The 15660-nt window shown below is 44.0% G+C and overlaps 1 protein-coding gene and 1 long non-coding RNA gene across 5 annotated transcripts in view; one reads left to right on the top strand and one right to left on the bottom strand.

Moving 5' to 3' along the window:
• Positions 1–15660, top strand: part of LOC137348090 (anion exchange protein 2-like) — a 78631-nt gene that overhangs the window by 58380 nt on the left and 4591 nt on the right. For all 4 annotated transcript variants that reach the window (XM_068013273.1, XM_068013275.1, XM_068013274.1 and 1 more), the window contains 4 exons: positions 2529–2686; positions 6838–7091; positions 8996–9165; positions 10850–11023. In XM_068013273.1, coding sequence (XP_067869374.1) covers positions 2529–2686; positions 6838–7091; positions 8996–9165; positions 10850–11023 — 756 coding nt within the window. The remainder of the gene's footprint in view (positions 1–2528; positions 2687–6837; positions 7092–8995; positions 9166–10849; positions 11024–15660) is intronic.
• Positions 1–15660, bottom strand: part of LOC137348097 (uncharacterized) — a 66459-nt gene that overhangs the window by 48495 nt on the left and 2304 nt on the right. The window lies entirely within an intron of this gene.

Genomic DNA, 15660 nt, shown 5'->3' on the forward strand with positions numbered 1-15660 from the left:
AGCTGCTGTTCAAAATTTTTTTTTTTTTAAATGGGGGCAGAGCTTATGACCTGGAATTGTTGAACTCCAGAAAGCTGTAAAGTGCCTGATCAAAAGATGAGGTGCTGCTCCTTGAGCTGATGTTGAGGTTTGCTGGAGCACTGTAGGAGGCTGAGGACAGAGAGGTCAGAGTGGGAATGGATGGGAGAATTAAAATGACAGGTACCCAGAAGCTCGAGCTCACGCTTGCGGACTGAACAGAGGTGTTCCACAAAGTAGTTATCTAATCTGCTTTTGATCTCCTCAATGTAGAGGGGACTAAATCATAAGCAGAACATACCGTATTCTAAATTAACTATGAGCACATTGACTCCCACAGCTACCTTAACTACATGTCCTCACAATTTGCTTCCTGTAAGGACTCTATTCCATTCCTCCAGTTGCTCCCACTCCGTTGCATCTCTTCTGATGAGACAACCTTCCACACCAGCACTTTAGATATATCTTCCTTTTCCCACAGTGTGGTTGACAAGACTCTCGACCATGTCCATTTCATTACCAACGTTTCTGCTCTTTACCCCCTCCCCCCCATCTCTGAGCCATGACAGGATTCCACCCTGCCAGTCTTTGCATCCACGACCATTTCCACCATCTCCAGCATGATGCTACCAACAAATGATCTTACCAACAAATACATATACTCCTTCAACAACAACAAGAAATGCTGGATTCACTCAGCAGGTCTGGCAGCATCTGTGGAAAGAGAAGCAGAGTTAACGTTTCGGGTCAGTGACCCTTCTTCGGAACTGACAAATATTAGAAAAGTCACAGATTATAAACAAGTGAGGTGGGGGTTGGGCAAGAGATAACAAAGGAGAAGGTGCAGATTGGACCAGGCCACATAGCTGACCAAAAGGTCATGGAGCAAAGGCAAACAATATGTTAATGGTGTGTTGAAAGACAAAGGAGCAGATTAGGTGTGAATATACTGAATATTGAACATCAGCAAGTGCAAACCTGAAGAAAAACAACTCCTTCCTTTCTCTTCCAGTATTCTGAAAGGACCATTCCACCAGCAAAACCCTGGTGCACTCCTCTATCACCCCCAGCACCCCTTCCCTTCCTATGGCACCTTTCCATGCTTTTATTCCCATCATCAAGCAGGAGATGCAACACCTGCCCTTTTAACTGCTCACTCCTCACTATCCAAACCTCCGAAAACTTCTTGCCAATGAAACAGTGATTTACTTATATTTCTTTCAATATAACTGTATTCACTGCTCACGATGTGGTTTCCTCTACGTTGGGCAGACTAAAAGAAGATTGGGTGAGCACTTTGCGAAACAGCTCTGCTCAGTTTGCAAGCATGACCCCGAGGTTCTGGTCACCTGTCGTTTTAATGCTCCACCCCAGTCCCACTTTGACTTCATGAAAGCTCAAGAAATAACACCTCATCTTTCAATTGGGAATTTTACAACCTTAGGGAGTCAACATTGAGTTCAAAAATTTCATATCACAACCTTTGCCCCTTTTAAAAAATTTTGAATGGCAGCTGTTGCTGACAACTGCTTTGCCAATTTACACCTTCTCTGGACCCTCTTTTGTTGCTTTACTTATTCCATTACCACCTCCTTTTGCCTTGCACCATCATCCCTTTTGTTATTTAATCTCCCCTGCCTTCCACCTTACCACTGATCTTTCCTTTTGTTCTTTCCTTCCTCCCCCTTTCCCTGCCTCTGTACTTGCTTAAAATCTATTACATCTCTTATTGTTTCCAGTTCTGACAAAATATCATTGACTTGAAACGTTAACTGAGTACTATCTCCACGGATGCTGCTAGATCTGCAGTGTTTCCAGCATTTTCTGTTTTTATTTCTGATTTCCAGTATCTGCATTAGTTTGCTGTTATACTCTATGATGCTAAGTTGCAGGTTCTTGACAAGTTAAACTCCAGCAGGACCCTTATGCACAACTGGGAAATCCTAAGCTTTGGTCCTTGCCAACCTTTGCCCAAATGTTCTGACATTAGATAAATGTGGGAAATCTTCGTAGGGTGAGAGTCTGCACAGCATATGAGGTAAAGAGAATAAAAGCAAAATGCTGCAGATGCTGGAAATCTGAAATAAAAACAAGAAACGCTGGAAATACTCAGTAGGTCTGGCAGCATCTGTGGAGAGAGAAGCAGAGTTAACGTTTCAGGTCAGTGACCCTTCACTGAGGTAAAGAGAAACTGTGCTTAATTGGTTCATTCGTAATTTGGTTACAAGTCTCTTAAACTTGATGTTGGTTTTTGCACAGGTCAGATATTCAGCTGACCAAAAATAAATCTAGTCAATAATGTTAAATGTATGCAAAAACAAGAAATGCTGGAATCACTCAGCAGGTCTGGCAGCATCTGTGGAAAGAGAAGCAGAGTTAACGTTTCGGGTCAGTGACCCTTCTTCGGAAGGGTCCAGCATCCGCAGTATTTTGCTTTTATTTTAATGTTAAATGTATGGTTGTTTATTTTACACAAAGCTATTTACTCCATTTAATTCTATTCATTGTAGAAGCTCTTTGTTCCAGACGGTCTTCAGGTCACAAGCCCTGCAAAAAGAAATTGGTTTATCCACCCTCTTGGAGAGCTCCCCTATTGGATGATGGCTGCCTCAGTTATTCCAGCCATCCTGGTTTTTATCCTTGTCTTCATGGAATCTCAAATCACAACGTAAGTGCTTTGAAGGTAATAGCTGAGATCTGAAGTGTTGATAAAAGTGATTCATTTTGAATAAGCCATTGTTTCAAATACTGCTTCAAAGTTCTTTAAGGAACATCCTAGGGCTGAAAGCCAGGATGAGAAGTAACAATTTTTTAATTCTTTCATGTAATGTGGGCATTGCTGGCAAAGCCAGAATTTATTGCCCATCCCTATTTGTCCTTGAGAAGGTGGTGGTGAGCTGCCTTCTTGAACCACTGCAGTCCATTTGGTGTGGGTACACCCACAGTGCTGTTAGGGAGTGAGTTCCAGCTTTTTGACCAGCGACAGTAAAGGAACAGTGATATAGTTCAAAGTCATGATGGCGTGTGACTTGGAGGGAAAATTGCAGGTGGTGGTGTTCCCATGCATCTGTTGCCCTTCTCCTTCTAGGTGATAGGATAGATGGGCGGCACAGTGGCGCAGTGGTTAGCACTGCAGCCTCACAGCTCCAGGGACCCGGGTTCGATTCCGGGTACTGCCTGTGTGGAGTTTGCAAGTTCTCCCTGTGTCTGCGTGGGTTTTCTCCGGGTGCTCCGGTTTCCTCCCACAAGCCAAAAGACTTGCAGGTTGATAGGTAAATTGGCCATTATAAATTGTCACTAGTATAGGTAGGTGGTAGGGAAATGTAGGGACAGGTGGGGATGTTTGGTAGGAATATGGGATTAGTGTAGGATTAGTATAAATGGGTGGTTGATGTTCGGCACAGACTCGGTGGGCCGAAGGGCCTGTTTCAGTGCTGTATCTCTAATCTAAAAAAAAAAGGAGTCATGGGTTTGGAAGGAACTGTTGAAGGAGGCTTGGTGTATTACTGCAGTGCATCTTGTAGATGGTACACACTGCTGCCACTGTGCATCGGTGGTGGAAGAAGTGAATGGTTAAGGTAGTGGATGGGGTGTCGATCAAGTGGGTTGCTTTGTCTGGGATAGTGTTGAGCTTCTTGAGTGTTGTTGGAGCTGCCCTCGTCTTGGTAAATGGAGAGTATTCCATCACACTCCTGACTTATGCCTTGTAGATGGTGGACAGGCTCTGGGGAGTCTGGAGGTGACTTAATCGCCACAGATTTCCCAGCCTCTGACCTGCTTTTGTAGCCACAGTATTTATATGGCAGTTCATTATATGGCAGTTCATTTTCTGGTCACTGGTAACCCCCAGGATGTTGAAGATAAGGTATTCAGTGATACTAATACTGTTGGACGTCAGAGGAGATGGTTAGATTCTCTCTAGTTGGAGATGATCATTGCCTGACACTTGTGTGGCGCGAATGTTACTTGCCACTTATCAGCCCAAGCCTGGATGTTGTCCAGGTCTTGCTGCATTTCTACATGGACTGCATCAGTATCTGAGGAGTTGCAAATAGTTCTGAACACTGTGCAATCATTAGCGAGCATCCCCACTTCTGACCTTATGATAGAGGGAAGGTCATTGATGAAGCAGCTGAAGATGGTTGGGCCTAGGACACTACCCTGAGGAACTCCTGCAGGGATATCTTAGAGCTTAGATGTTTGGCCTCCAACAACCATCTTCCTTTGTGCTAGGTATGACTCCAACTAGTGGAAAATGTTCCCCCGATTCCCATTAATGGCACCTCATCTTCCAATTATGCACTATACAGCCTTCTGGACTCAATATTGAATTCGATAATTTCAGAGCATGAGCCCCAGTATTTTTTGTTTAGGACTCCTTGATGCTACTCTCAGTCAAATGCTACCTTGATGTCAAGGGTGGTCACTCTCACCTCACCTCTTGAATTCAGCTGTTTTGTCCATGTTTGGACCAAGGCTGTAAGGAGGTCTGGAGTTGAGTGGCCCTGGCAGAATGCAAACTGAGCATCTGTAAGCAGGTTATTGCTGTGTAAGTGCTGTATCCAGTGATTACCAATTCCCCCGCATATCCGATTTACATTCTCTCACCCATGTCTTTGCACCTCCAGACTCAATCATTCCAATGCTCTCCTGGCTGTCCTCCCATCTTCTATTCTTCATAAACTTCAGCTCATCCAAAACCCTTCTGCTTATATCCTATTCTTCACCAAATCCACTCACTCATCACCCTGTCTTTGATGACCTACATTGGTTCCCAATCCCCCAAATTCAAATTTAAAATTCTTATCCTTGTGTTTAAATTCATTCATGGCCTTGTATGTTTCTATCTCTGTAAACTCCCAGAGCCTTACAACCATCCACCCCAGAACACCATTCCTTTGACTCTGGCCTTTTGTGCATCCTGCTTCTCTTCATGCCACCATTGGAGGCCACGCCTTCAATTATCTAGGACCCACATTCTGGAATTCCCTCCCTAAATCCTTCCAATTCTTCACCTACCTCTCCTCCTCAATGGACCTCTCTAAATCCTACTCCTTTGACCAAGCTTTTGATCACCCTACCTACTATCTTCTTCTTTGACTCAGTGTCCATTTTTGTCCCATTGCATAGACCTAAGGTAATCATTTTGGGACTATATTTTCTGTCAAAGTCACTACATAAATGAAACAATGAAGTGCAAGGAGTGGGGGGGGGGGGGGGGGGGGGGGGGTTGGGGAGGGGGGTGATGGTGGCTTAGTGGTAATGTCATTGCACTAATAATCCACAGGCACAGGCTAATGTCCTGGGGACTACGAGTTCAAACCCCATGGTGGAATTCATATTCAATCCATTATTTAAAAAAACATGGAATTGAAAGCTAGTCTCAGTAATGGTGCCATGAAACTATCATTGATGGTCATAAAAACCCATCTGGTTCACTAATGTCCTTTAAGAAAGAAAATCTGCTGTCCTTGACCTTTGACCATGTCTGACCCATTTCCCACACTTTTGCCCTCACCCCTTCCCCGAACTGCGACACAGTTCCCCTTGTCCTCACTTTCCACCCCACCAGCCTCCACATCCAAAGGATCATCCTCCGCCATTTCTGCCACCTCCAGCGTGATGCCACCAAACACATCTTCACCTTCCCTTCCCTGTCAACCTTCCGAAGGGACCGTTCCCTCCGTACATCCTGGTCCACTCCTCCATCACCTCATCCCTTTCCCATGGCACCTTCCAATGCAATCGCAGGAGGTGAAATAGCTGCCCTTTTACCTCCTCTCTCCTCATCATCCAAGGCCCCAAACACTCCTTTCAGGTGAAGCAGTGATTTACTTGTACTTCTTTCAATTTAGTATACTGTATTTGCTGCTCACAGTGCGGTCTCCTTTACTTTGGGGAGACCAAACACAGATTGGGTGACTGCTTTGCAGAACACTTCCACTTGGTCCGCAAGCATGACCCCAAGCTTCCGATTTCGTGCCATTTTAATTCACCACTTTGTTCTCATGCCCAAATTTCTGTTCTCAGACTGCTGCAATGGTCCAGTGAACATCAACGCAACTCGAGGAACACCACTACGCACTCTACAGCCTTCTGGACTCAATATTGAGTTCAATAATTTCAGACCAGAGCCCCAGTATTTTTTGTTTATATTTTTATATAGATTTTCTTTTATTATTTTTAACCATGTACTAGTCTTAAACTTGTTTTTCATGTTTTTGCTTTCATGCAGAGCTGTTCATTATTCTGCCATTAGCACTCTCTCTGGACTCATGCTTTGTCTTTCAGTACAATTATTTAGCACTTATTTTGCATTCTGTTCCATGACATCTCTGTCATTTAATCTCCCTCCCCTCTGTCCTGTCTCAGACTTTCCTTCCTGTTCTTCTTCCCTCCCCCTTTCACTTGCTCAAAGACTGTTACATTTCTAACTTTTGCCAGTTCTGATGAAAGGTCACAGACCTGAAATGTTAACTCTGTTCTCTCTATACAGATGCTGCCAGACCTGCTGAGTATTTACGACACTTTCTGTTCTCATTTCAGAGTTCAAGCATCCACAGTATTTTGCTCTTTATCTGCTGTCCTTACCTGGTCTGGCCTACATGTGACTCCAGACCCACAGCAATGTGGTTGACTCTTAACTGCCCTCAAACGATCTAGCAAGCCACTCAGTTGTTCAAGAAGGGCAATTAGGGATGGGCAACAAATGCTGGCCTTGCCAGTGCTGCTCACATCCCATGAAAGAATAAAAAATGACCCCAAATTGCTGTTAAAATGCAACTGTTATTAGTCTAACCAGTCCTTTGTTTCTTTCAGACTTATTGTCAGTAAGGCAGGCCGGAAGATGGTGAAAGGCTCTGGATTCCATGTGGACTTGCTGTTGATTGTGGTAATGGGCGGAATTAGTGCCCTTTTTGGAGTGCCTTGGCTCAGTGCTACCACTGTGAGGACTGTCACCCATTGCAATGCCCTGACTGTGATGAGCAAATCTGTTGCACCAGGTGACAAGCCCCAGATTCAAGAAGTAAAGGAGCAGAGAATAACTGGACTAGTGGTTGCTATTCTAGTAGGTGAGTAAGGATGGAATCATAACTGTACAATGTAGGGCTGTATAATGGATGCTTCAGTAAAGGATATACTTTAGGTAAAGTGCAGTAAGCCTGTCGCTGAGGCATGATCTTCAGTAAGTTGTATCCCAAGCTGACAGTCACTTGGAAGCACCCTCAGTCATTTATGCTCTGGAAGGTCACTGGCTCATTGATAATTTTATTGAAATATGACTAATAACAACAGTATATGGTTAATAACCATTGGAATACTTCTGTTACATTTGTTGTATGTTTTTACATTTATTTTCCCAAATTCATTCCTCAAGGTTTGATGTTTGTTTATGATCCTGCATATCTCAGAATGGGACAGAATCTCACCCACTGCTGCTCCATAATTAACTAACATCTTTGCGGTGATGCAAAGTTTGTGCAGGACTATATTAGCTTTAGGCTTTTGATTTAGTTTTGCACTGAACGCTTTTGCATTTTTAATCAATAACATATCTCTATGAAAAATTGTACAAAAGATGTAAAATAGATGCAATTCAAGAAAGGTTTAACAAAATTGATTTGGAAACTCAATGTGTTATGGCAAACTTCAGCCATCTCTGTCTCAAGCATTGCTGCACTAGGAGGGGTTTTCACAGGAAGCTGTGAACAAGCTTTCTTTCTTTCACCCTGATAGTGGTGTTCTGCTGCACATCTGGCATCACAAGAGTGCCTTATCATACCTCTCCGTACCATCCAAAGCACTTCATGTCCAATTAATTGTTTTGGCATGCAGTAGCTGTAATGTAGGTGAAAACAGCAGCCATATGGTGCCTGGTGATGGTGCCAAAATCAGTAGAGATGATGATGTGTGTTGGGTTAAGGACAAATGTTGCCTAAATCATGAGAACAGCATGCTGTTCTTCAAATAGTGGAATAGAAAGAAACACTTGCATTTCTATCACATCTTTCACAGTTTTAAGACACCCCAAACATTTTAAAGTCAATGAAGTACTTTCGAAATGAAGTCACTGTTGTCATGTAAGAAATGTGACAACCAAGTTGCACAGACCAAGGTCCCACAAACACCAATGTGATCATGACCAGATACTCTGTTTTAGTGCTGTTGGTTGAGGGATAAACATTGGCCAGGACTCCAGGGAAAACTGCCCTGCTTTTCTTCAAATAGTGCCACAGGATCTTTTATGTCCATCTGAAAGGGCAGATGGGATCTTGGTTTAATGTGTCATCTTAAACATGATGCCTCTGACCATGTAGCACTGCCTCAGTGCTACACTGGAGGGCCAGCCTAGATTTTGTGCTCAAGTTTCTGAATTTGAGGCGCTTAATTAACATCCACCTGAAACACCAAAACAGGAAGATGAGACATCACTTTAGCATTTCACTTAATGGAAGGCAGGCAGCATTCCCTTGATACTACAACTTTCCTACTTAGATGAAAGAATGGCACCCACTGAGGCAAGCCTATTCAACACCAGTTTGGTATTTTGGATTGAGTGTGAAACCCCCTCAAGGAAAAAAATCTTATCCTAATTAAGCTTAATGCATTTTTTAAAAGAAAACTAGAAAATTAATAAAAGCCCTTGCAGACCTTTAGAAGAAAGTCAACAGTTCAGTTAGTTGTTTTCCAATATTAGAAAGGTTGTCAGTATTCAGACACCAATAAGCAGGGAATGTGTGTGGGTCTATGCACCCCATGAGTAAGACTAATTTCCTGAGACTGGCAGAGCTGCGAGTAAGCAGTATAGCTCAGTACTACCCCTGATATTGTAGGAGAACTCCACCATCTGACCATTCATTGTAAATTGTGAATTCAATTTCAGGCCTGATCTGTTCAGGCGAACAAGAGTACAACTTGCTTATAATTCCATCCAAATTATCATCCTCTCAATATGTTGAATGGATTAATTTTGCAGGCCTGTCTATTGTGATTGGAAAGGTTTTGCGTATGATCCCACTTGCTGTCCTGTTTGGAATCTTCTTGTACATGGGAGTGACATCTTTGAATGGAATTCAACTGTTTGATCGTTTACTTCTACTCGTGATCCCACCTAAGTACCACCCAGACTGCGTCTATGTCCGCAGGGTAAGTTCTTGCATTGAAACAGTATCATCTACTGAAAAGGCAGGTGATTGGTCACAATGGGTCGGATTTAATTATAGAGGTAATAGCGAGGCTAATGGTGCTAACCGTGACTGAAGTGTAAATTAGACAGCAACTTCCAGCAACCACATATGCACAATTAAACAGCAAAATCCGAAAGTTGCTGTTTGAGTTGCGCTGCTCCTCCAGAAGCTATACCAGTATCTCAACAACAGATTCAGCATTGAAATACATGGAACGGAGTGAAGTTGCTGCACTTATGTGATAGATACCCATGAAACTCACTGGAAAAAATTAGGGCTTGTCCATTCCAGTGCAAGTAAATTTGTTACCAGTGTGATGAGTCTTAATTACTGCCAAACAACCTCTCTGACACTGAAAGTTAACTTTGCAAATGTGGAGTCTCATTCCTTCAGATTGTAATTATTCAAGATATATAAAAATGTAAAAAGTTATCAAATCCATTTTTTCTTTCTATCACTTTTATCCCTCTCTCTCTTAATCCATCTTTCTTTCCCTCTCTTTGACTGGAATTTTACGTTACCCCCGGGAGCAGGTTGGGCGATAGGGGGGCGTAAAATCGAATGGAGTGCAGGGGTTACCATTCCCAACGCCTACCCACCCAGCTGCTATTTTACCAGCAACAGGGGAGGTGGCAAACAGCCTGCCTGCCCCAGGCCAATTGAGGCCCTTATGTGGCCAATTAACTGCCACTTAAAAGCCTCCTTCCACTGTGGCTGGTATCTTACCAGTGGCAACAGGCATTGCAACACCTGAGGAAGCCTCTCAGTAATAGCTGGCAGCATTCTTCACGGCGGGGGAGGATCCCTTCTGATTGAGCACCCTGTGCCCTGCGGAGGACCCATCCAGCAGCACAGGCTGCCCCTGCTAAAACTACCCCCCCTGCCCTAAACTCTAAACCCCACCCATCTCGCTGGGGCCCAGCCAATTGTTCCGGCAAGGCCCAAACCCCACTTAGCTTCCTGAAGGGTGATGTCCATCGTCCTCCTTTTGCTGTGTGCAGTCCCAGCTGTGGCCACTGCTCCCAGTGGAGCTGCTGGACCTCTGATTGGCTAGTAGCTCTTGAAGGTGGGACTTCCTGCCTCAGGGAGGCAAAGCTCCTGACCGAGGCCAACTAAGGGTCTGGGCTACGCGTGGCTTCCAGGCCCGACGGAAGCGGGCTCGCCCCTGACTTTTTAGCCAGTGGGCAGGGTCACCACTGCAACATAAAATTCCGGACTTTATTTCAATTTCTGTACGTTGTTTGGCATTGAATTAAATATCCTGATGTACACTTCCTGGTTCAGACTCTGTGCTCTTCATTAACAATTCTTCAATCAACTGGTTAAAGAGATACACGGATGCCAGAGCTCCTGTAGAGCATACTGCGCTGAAATGGCCCTCTAATTAGAATGGGTTCTAGTGCAAAATCTCCTTGAAAGTCCATGGGCAAGTGTACTGAATGGCTGGCCCCATTTCTTGGTCACGAAATACGTCCCAATGATTACTGCATCTCCTCTCAAGGTCACCGGCTGGAATGATTTTCTGATCGGCAAATCTATTGATAACTGAGAAGCAAAACATAATGAAAGGTATCCATAACTGAACGCAAAGCGTTTGGATCCTTCCTGAACATAACTTTTCAATGTTTGTGTTTTTTATCCAGGTTCGCACATGGCGTATGCACATGTTTACTGCCATTCAGATTATATGTATTACAATCCTGTGGGCAATCAACAAGTCTGTTGCAGCCTTGGCTTTCCCCTTCGTGCTCATTCTTACTGTTCCCCTCAGAATGTTTGGGCTCAGCAGGGTCTTCTCAAAAGTAGAGATGAAAAGTGTAAGTATCTAAATATCTGACTAAGAAATCTTTCTGAGCTTTTCTTCCATAATTTTATACACCAATCCCTTTACAATAAAGACAAACATACCATTTGGTTTCTGAATTGCTTGTTGTACCTGCATGTTAACTTTTTGTGATTCATGTACGACACCCAGCTCTCTCTGAGGACCAACATTTTCCAGTGACTCACCTTTTAAAAAAAAAATCTCCTTTTCTAATTTTCCTACCAAAATGCATAACTTCATATTTCTCCACATTATATTCCATCTGCCACATTCTTGCCATTCACTTAATCTGTCTTTATCCTTTTGTGTCCTCCTCACAGCTTGCTTTCCCTCCTAACTATTCATCATCAGCAAACTTTGATACATTACATACAACCCCTCATCTAAGTCATTTATATAAATTGTGAATAGCTGAAGCCCAAGCATTGATCCTTACAGTACCACACTAGTTACAGCCTTCAAGGGAGAGAAGGGATGAGGGCAGAAGCATGAACAATGGAACTAACTTGGTTGTGGATCCTCAGTTGAAGAAAAGGGAGGACATTTTGAAAACTGGTGTGTAAAATGGCATCATCAGAGCATATATGGTGGAGACATAGAAACTGGAGATGGAATGGAGTCCTTACAGGAAGCAGGGTGGAAAGAAGTATAATCCCAATAGCTCTGGGAGTCAGTGGGTTTGAATTAGACATCAGTGGACAGCATATCCCCAGAGACAGAAAGAAGTCTGGGAAGGAGAGAGATTAGGTGATTTGTACCTGTGAATGGGGACCCAACAACCAACCTCAGGCCCCCTCTGCAATATTGTTTTGCTCTGAGGCAGCAAGTGACAGCTGCATTCGGGAAAAAGAGGTCCACATGCAGCCTAACAGGTGGTCCTTAAAGGGGCCACTGCAGACCATCACCAAAAAGGAAAGTGGAGCTGGACGGAGCAGAAGCATTATGGACAAACACTAAGTGGTGAGAGACAGCCTCCTAGAGGGAGCCTAAACTTCACAGCTTTCGCACACTAATAGTCTCCCGCATTACGTTACCACTTTTGCATTAAATGGGACCCAAAATGGCTTCACCTCAAAATAAAAGCGAGTGTTAACTGAGGGCAAAGATAATGCAAATAGCAGATTTGAATCTGATTCAATTAATATTTCTGATAATCAAGTGGGATGTCAGTGTGAATATGACTGAATATTTACATGACAATGGCCTGTTACACTAACATTTCCTGTATTTACAGAATTTCGCTGTTTCTGGCCCTGAAAGTTATTTCTGTTTTATTCATGTCAGTGGTGTTTTTTTTCTTCAGCTATTCCAACAGATTACCAATACTGAAACAAAGTTTTCTAAATCAATATATTCGTTAGCTCTCATCTAAATATTATGTTGACTTTTTGATTCTCTGAAAGTACAAAGGCAAGTTGACATAATGTGACACAAACTTTTATGTGGTTCAACAGGCGAGAAAGTGGATAATCCTAAAATATCAAATTATCAAATATACTGACCTTCAGCAAGTTCATTATGATGATTCTTGTCTGTCAGTCAAAAACTCTTTTTTTCTCATTTCCAATATTTATATAACTAACAAACAAAAGTGGTCAAAGAATTTTTTTTAAACTCAATTTTTTTAATACCCCTATGATATTCCTCCCTTTTTTAATAACAGTGTCCTGGACATTAACCTTTAATTACACACCAATAATCTTATTCTGGGTGGGGGACTTCAATGCCCATCACCAAGAGTGCCTCGGCAGCACCACTACTGGCCGAGTCCTAAAGCACATAGCTACTCGACTGGGTCTGCGGCAGGTGGTGAGGGAACCAAGAGGGGAAAAGGATACTTGACCTCGTCCTCACCAATCTGCCTGTCGCAGAGGCATCTGTCCATGACTGTATTAGTAGGAGTGACCACCGCACAGTCGTTGTGGAGACGAAGTCTTGCCTTCACATTGAGGACACCCTCCATCGTGATGTGTGGCACTATCACCGTGCTAAATGGGATAGTTTTTGAACACATCTAGCAATGCAAAACTGGGCATCCATGAGGCACTGTGGGCCATCAGCAGCAGCAGAATTGTACTCAACCACAATCTGTAACCTCATGGCCCGGCATATCCCCCACTCTACCGTTAGCATCAAGCCAGGAGACCAACCCTGGTTCAATGAAAAGTGCAGAAGAGCATGCCAGGAGCAGCACCAGCTACACCTCAAAATGAGGTGTCAACCTGGTAAAGCTACAACACAGGACTACTTGCGGTCCAAACTGTGTAAGCAGCATGCGATAGACAGAGCCAAGTGATTCCATAACCAATGGATCAGATTTAAGCTCTGCATTCCTGCCACATCCAGTTGTGAATGGTGGTGGACAATTAAACAACTAACAGTAGGAGGTGGCTTCACAAATATCCCCATCCTCAATGATGGGGGAGCCCAGCACATCAGTGCGAAAGATAAAGCTGAAGCATTTGCAACAATCTTCAGCCAGAAGTGCCGAGTTGATGATCCATCTCGGCCTCCTCCTGAAGTCCCCAGCATCACAGATGCGTGATATCAAGAAACGACTGAAGGCACTGGATACGGCAAAGGCTATGGGCCTGACAATATTCTGGCAATAGTACTGAAGACCTATGCTCCAGAACTTGCCACGCCCCTAGCCAAGCTGTTCCAGTATGGCTACAACACTGGCATCTATCTGGTAATGTGGAAAATTGCCCAGGTATGTCCTGTAAACAAAGTCCAACCCGGCCAATTACCGCCCCATCAGTCTACTCTCAATCATCAACAAAGTGATGGAAGGTGTCATTGACAGTGCTATCAAGCAGCACTTGCTTAGCAATAACCTGCTCACTGGTGCTCAGTTTGGGTTCCGCCAGGGCTACTCAGCTCCTGACCTCATTACAGCCTTGGTCAAACATGGACAAAAGAGCTGAACTCAAGAGGTGAGGTGAAAGTGACTTCCCTTGACATCAAGGCAACATTTGACAGAGTATGGCATCAAAGAGCCCGAGCCAAACTGGAGTCAATGGAAATCAAGGGGAAAACCCTCTGCTGGTTGGAGTCATACCTAGCGTAAAGGAAGATGGTTGTGGTTGTTTGAGGTCAATCATCTGAGCTCCACGACATCACTGCAGGAGTTCCTCAGGGTAGTGTCCTAGGCCCAACCATCTTTAGCTGCTTCATCAATGACCTTCCTTCATGATGTCAGAAGTAGGGATGTTCGCTGATGATTGCACAATATTCAGCACCATTCGCGACCCCTCAGATACTGAAGCAGTCCGTGTAGAAATGCAGCAAGACCTGGATAATATCCAGGCTTGGGCTGATAAGTGGCAACTAACATTTGCGCCACAACAAGTGCCAGGCAATGACCATTTCCAACAAGAGAGAATCTAACCATCTCCCCTGGGCATTTAATGGCATTACGATCACTGAATCCCCCACTATCAACATCCTAGGGGTTACCATTGAGCTGAAAGTGAACTGGAGTAGCCATATAAATATCGTGGCTTCAAGAGCAGGTCAGAGGCTAGGAATCCTGTGGCGAATAACTCACCCCCTGACTCCCCAAAGCCTGTCCACCATCTACAAGGCACAAGTCAGGAGTGTGATGGAATACTCTCCACTTGCCTGGATGGGTGCAGCTGCAATAACACTCAAAAAGCTCGACACCATCCAGGACAAAGCCCGCTTGATTGGCACCCCATCCAAAAACTTTCATTCCCTCCACCACCGAAACACAGTGGCAGCAGTGTGTACCATCTACAAGGTGCATTGCAGCAACGCATCAAGGCTCCTTGGAAAGCACCTTCCAAACCCGTGACCTCTACCAACTAGGAGGCCAAGGGCAGCAAATGCATGGTAGCACCATCACCTGCAAGTTCCCCTCCAAGCCACACACCATCCTGACTCAGTACTATATTGCTGTTCCTTCACTGTTGCTGGGTCAAAACCCTGGAGCTCACTAACAGCACTGTGGGTGTACCTAGCTCACATGGACTGCAGCAGTTCAAGGCGGCAGCTCACCACCACCTTCTCAAGGGTAATTAGGGATGGGCAATAAATGCTGGCATAGCCAGTGACCCCCACATCCCATGAATGAATTAAAAAAAAGTAAAGTCTTACTGCAATTATATAGGGCCTTGCTGAGACCACATGTGTGTACAGTTTTGATCACATTATCAAAGGAAGGATATATTTGCCTTAGAGGGAATGCAATGAAGGTTCACTAGACTGATTCCTGAGTCAAGGGGATTGTCCTGTGAGGAGCGATTGAATAGACAATGCTTATATTCCCTAGAGTTTAGAAGAATGAGAAGTGATCTCATTGAAACATAAAAAATTAAGTGGCTTGACAGGATAGATACTGGGAAGATGTTTTCCCTGGCTGGGAGAAGTCTAGAACTAGGGCCACAGCCTCAGAATAAGGAGTCAGACAGTTAAGAGTGAGAGGAGAAATCTCTTCAATCAAAAACATTGTGAATCATTGCAATTCTTTACCCCACAGAGCTGTGACTCCTCAGTCATTGAATATATTCAAGACAGAGATCAATAGATTTTTGGAAACAAGGGATTTGGGGACAGTACAGAAAGGTGGAGTTCAGGTAGAATATCAGCCGTGAACTTATTTAATGG

Source organism: Heterodontus francisci, chromosome 33, assembly GCF_036365525.1.
Source record: "Heterodontus francisci isolate sHetFra1 chromosome 33, sHetFra1.hap1, whole genome shotgun sequence".
Lineage (NCBI taxonomy): Eukaryota > Metazoa > Chordata > Chondrichthyes > Heterodontiformes > Heterodontidae > Heterodontus > Heterodontus francisci.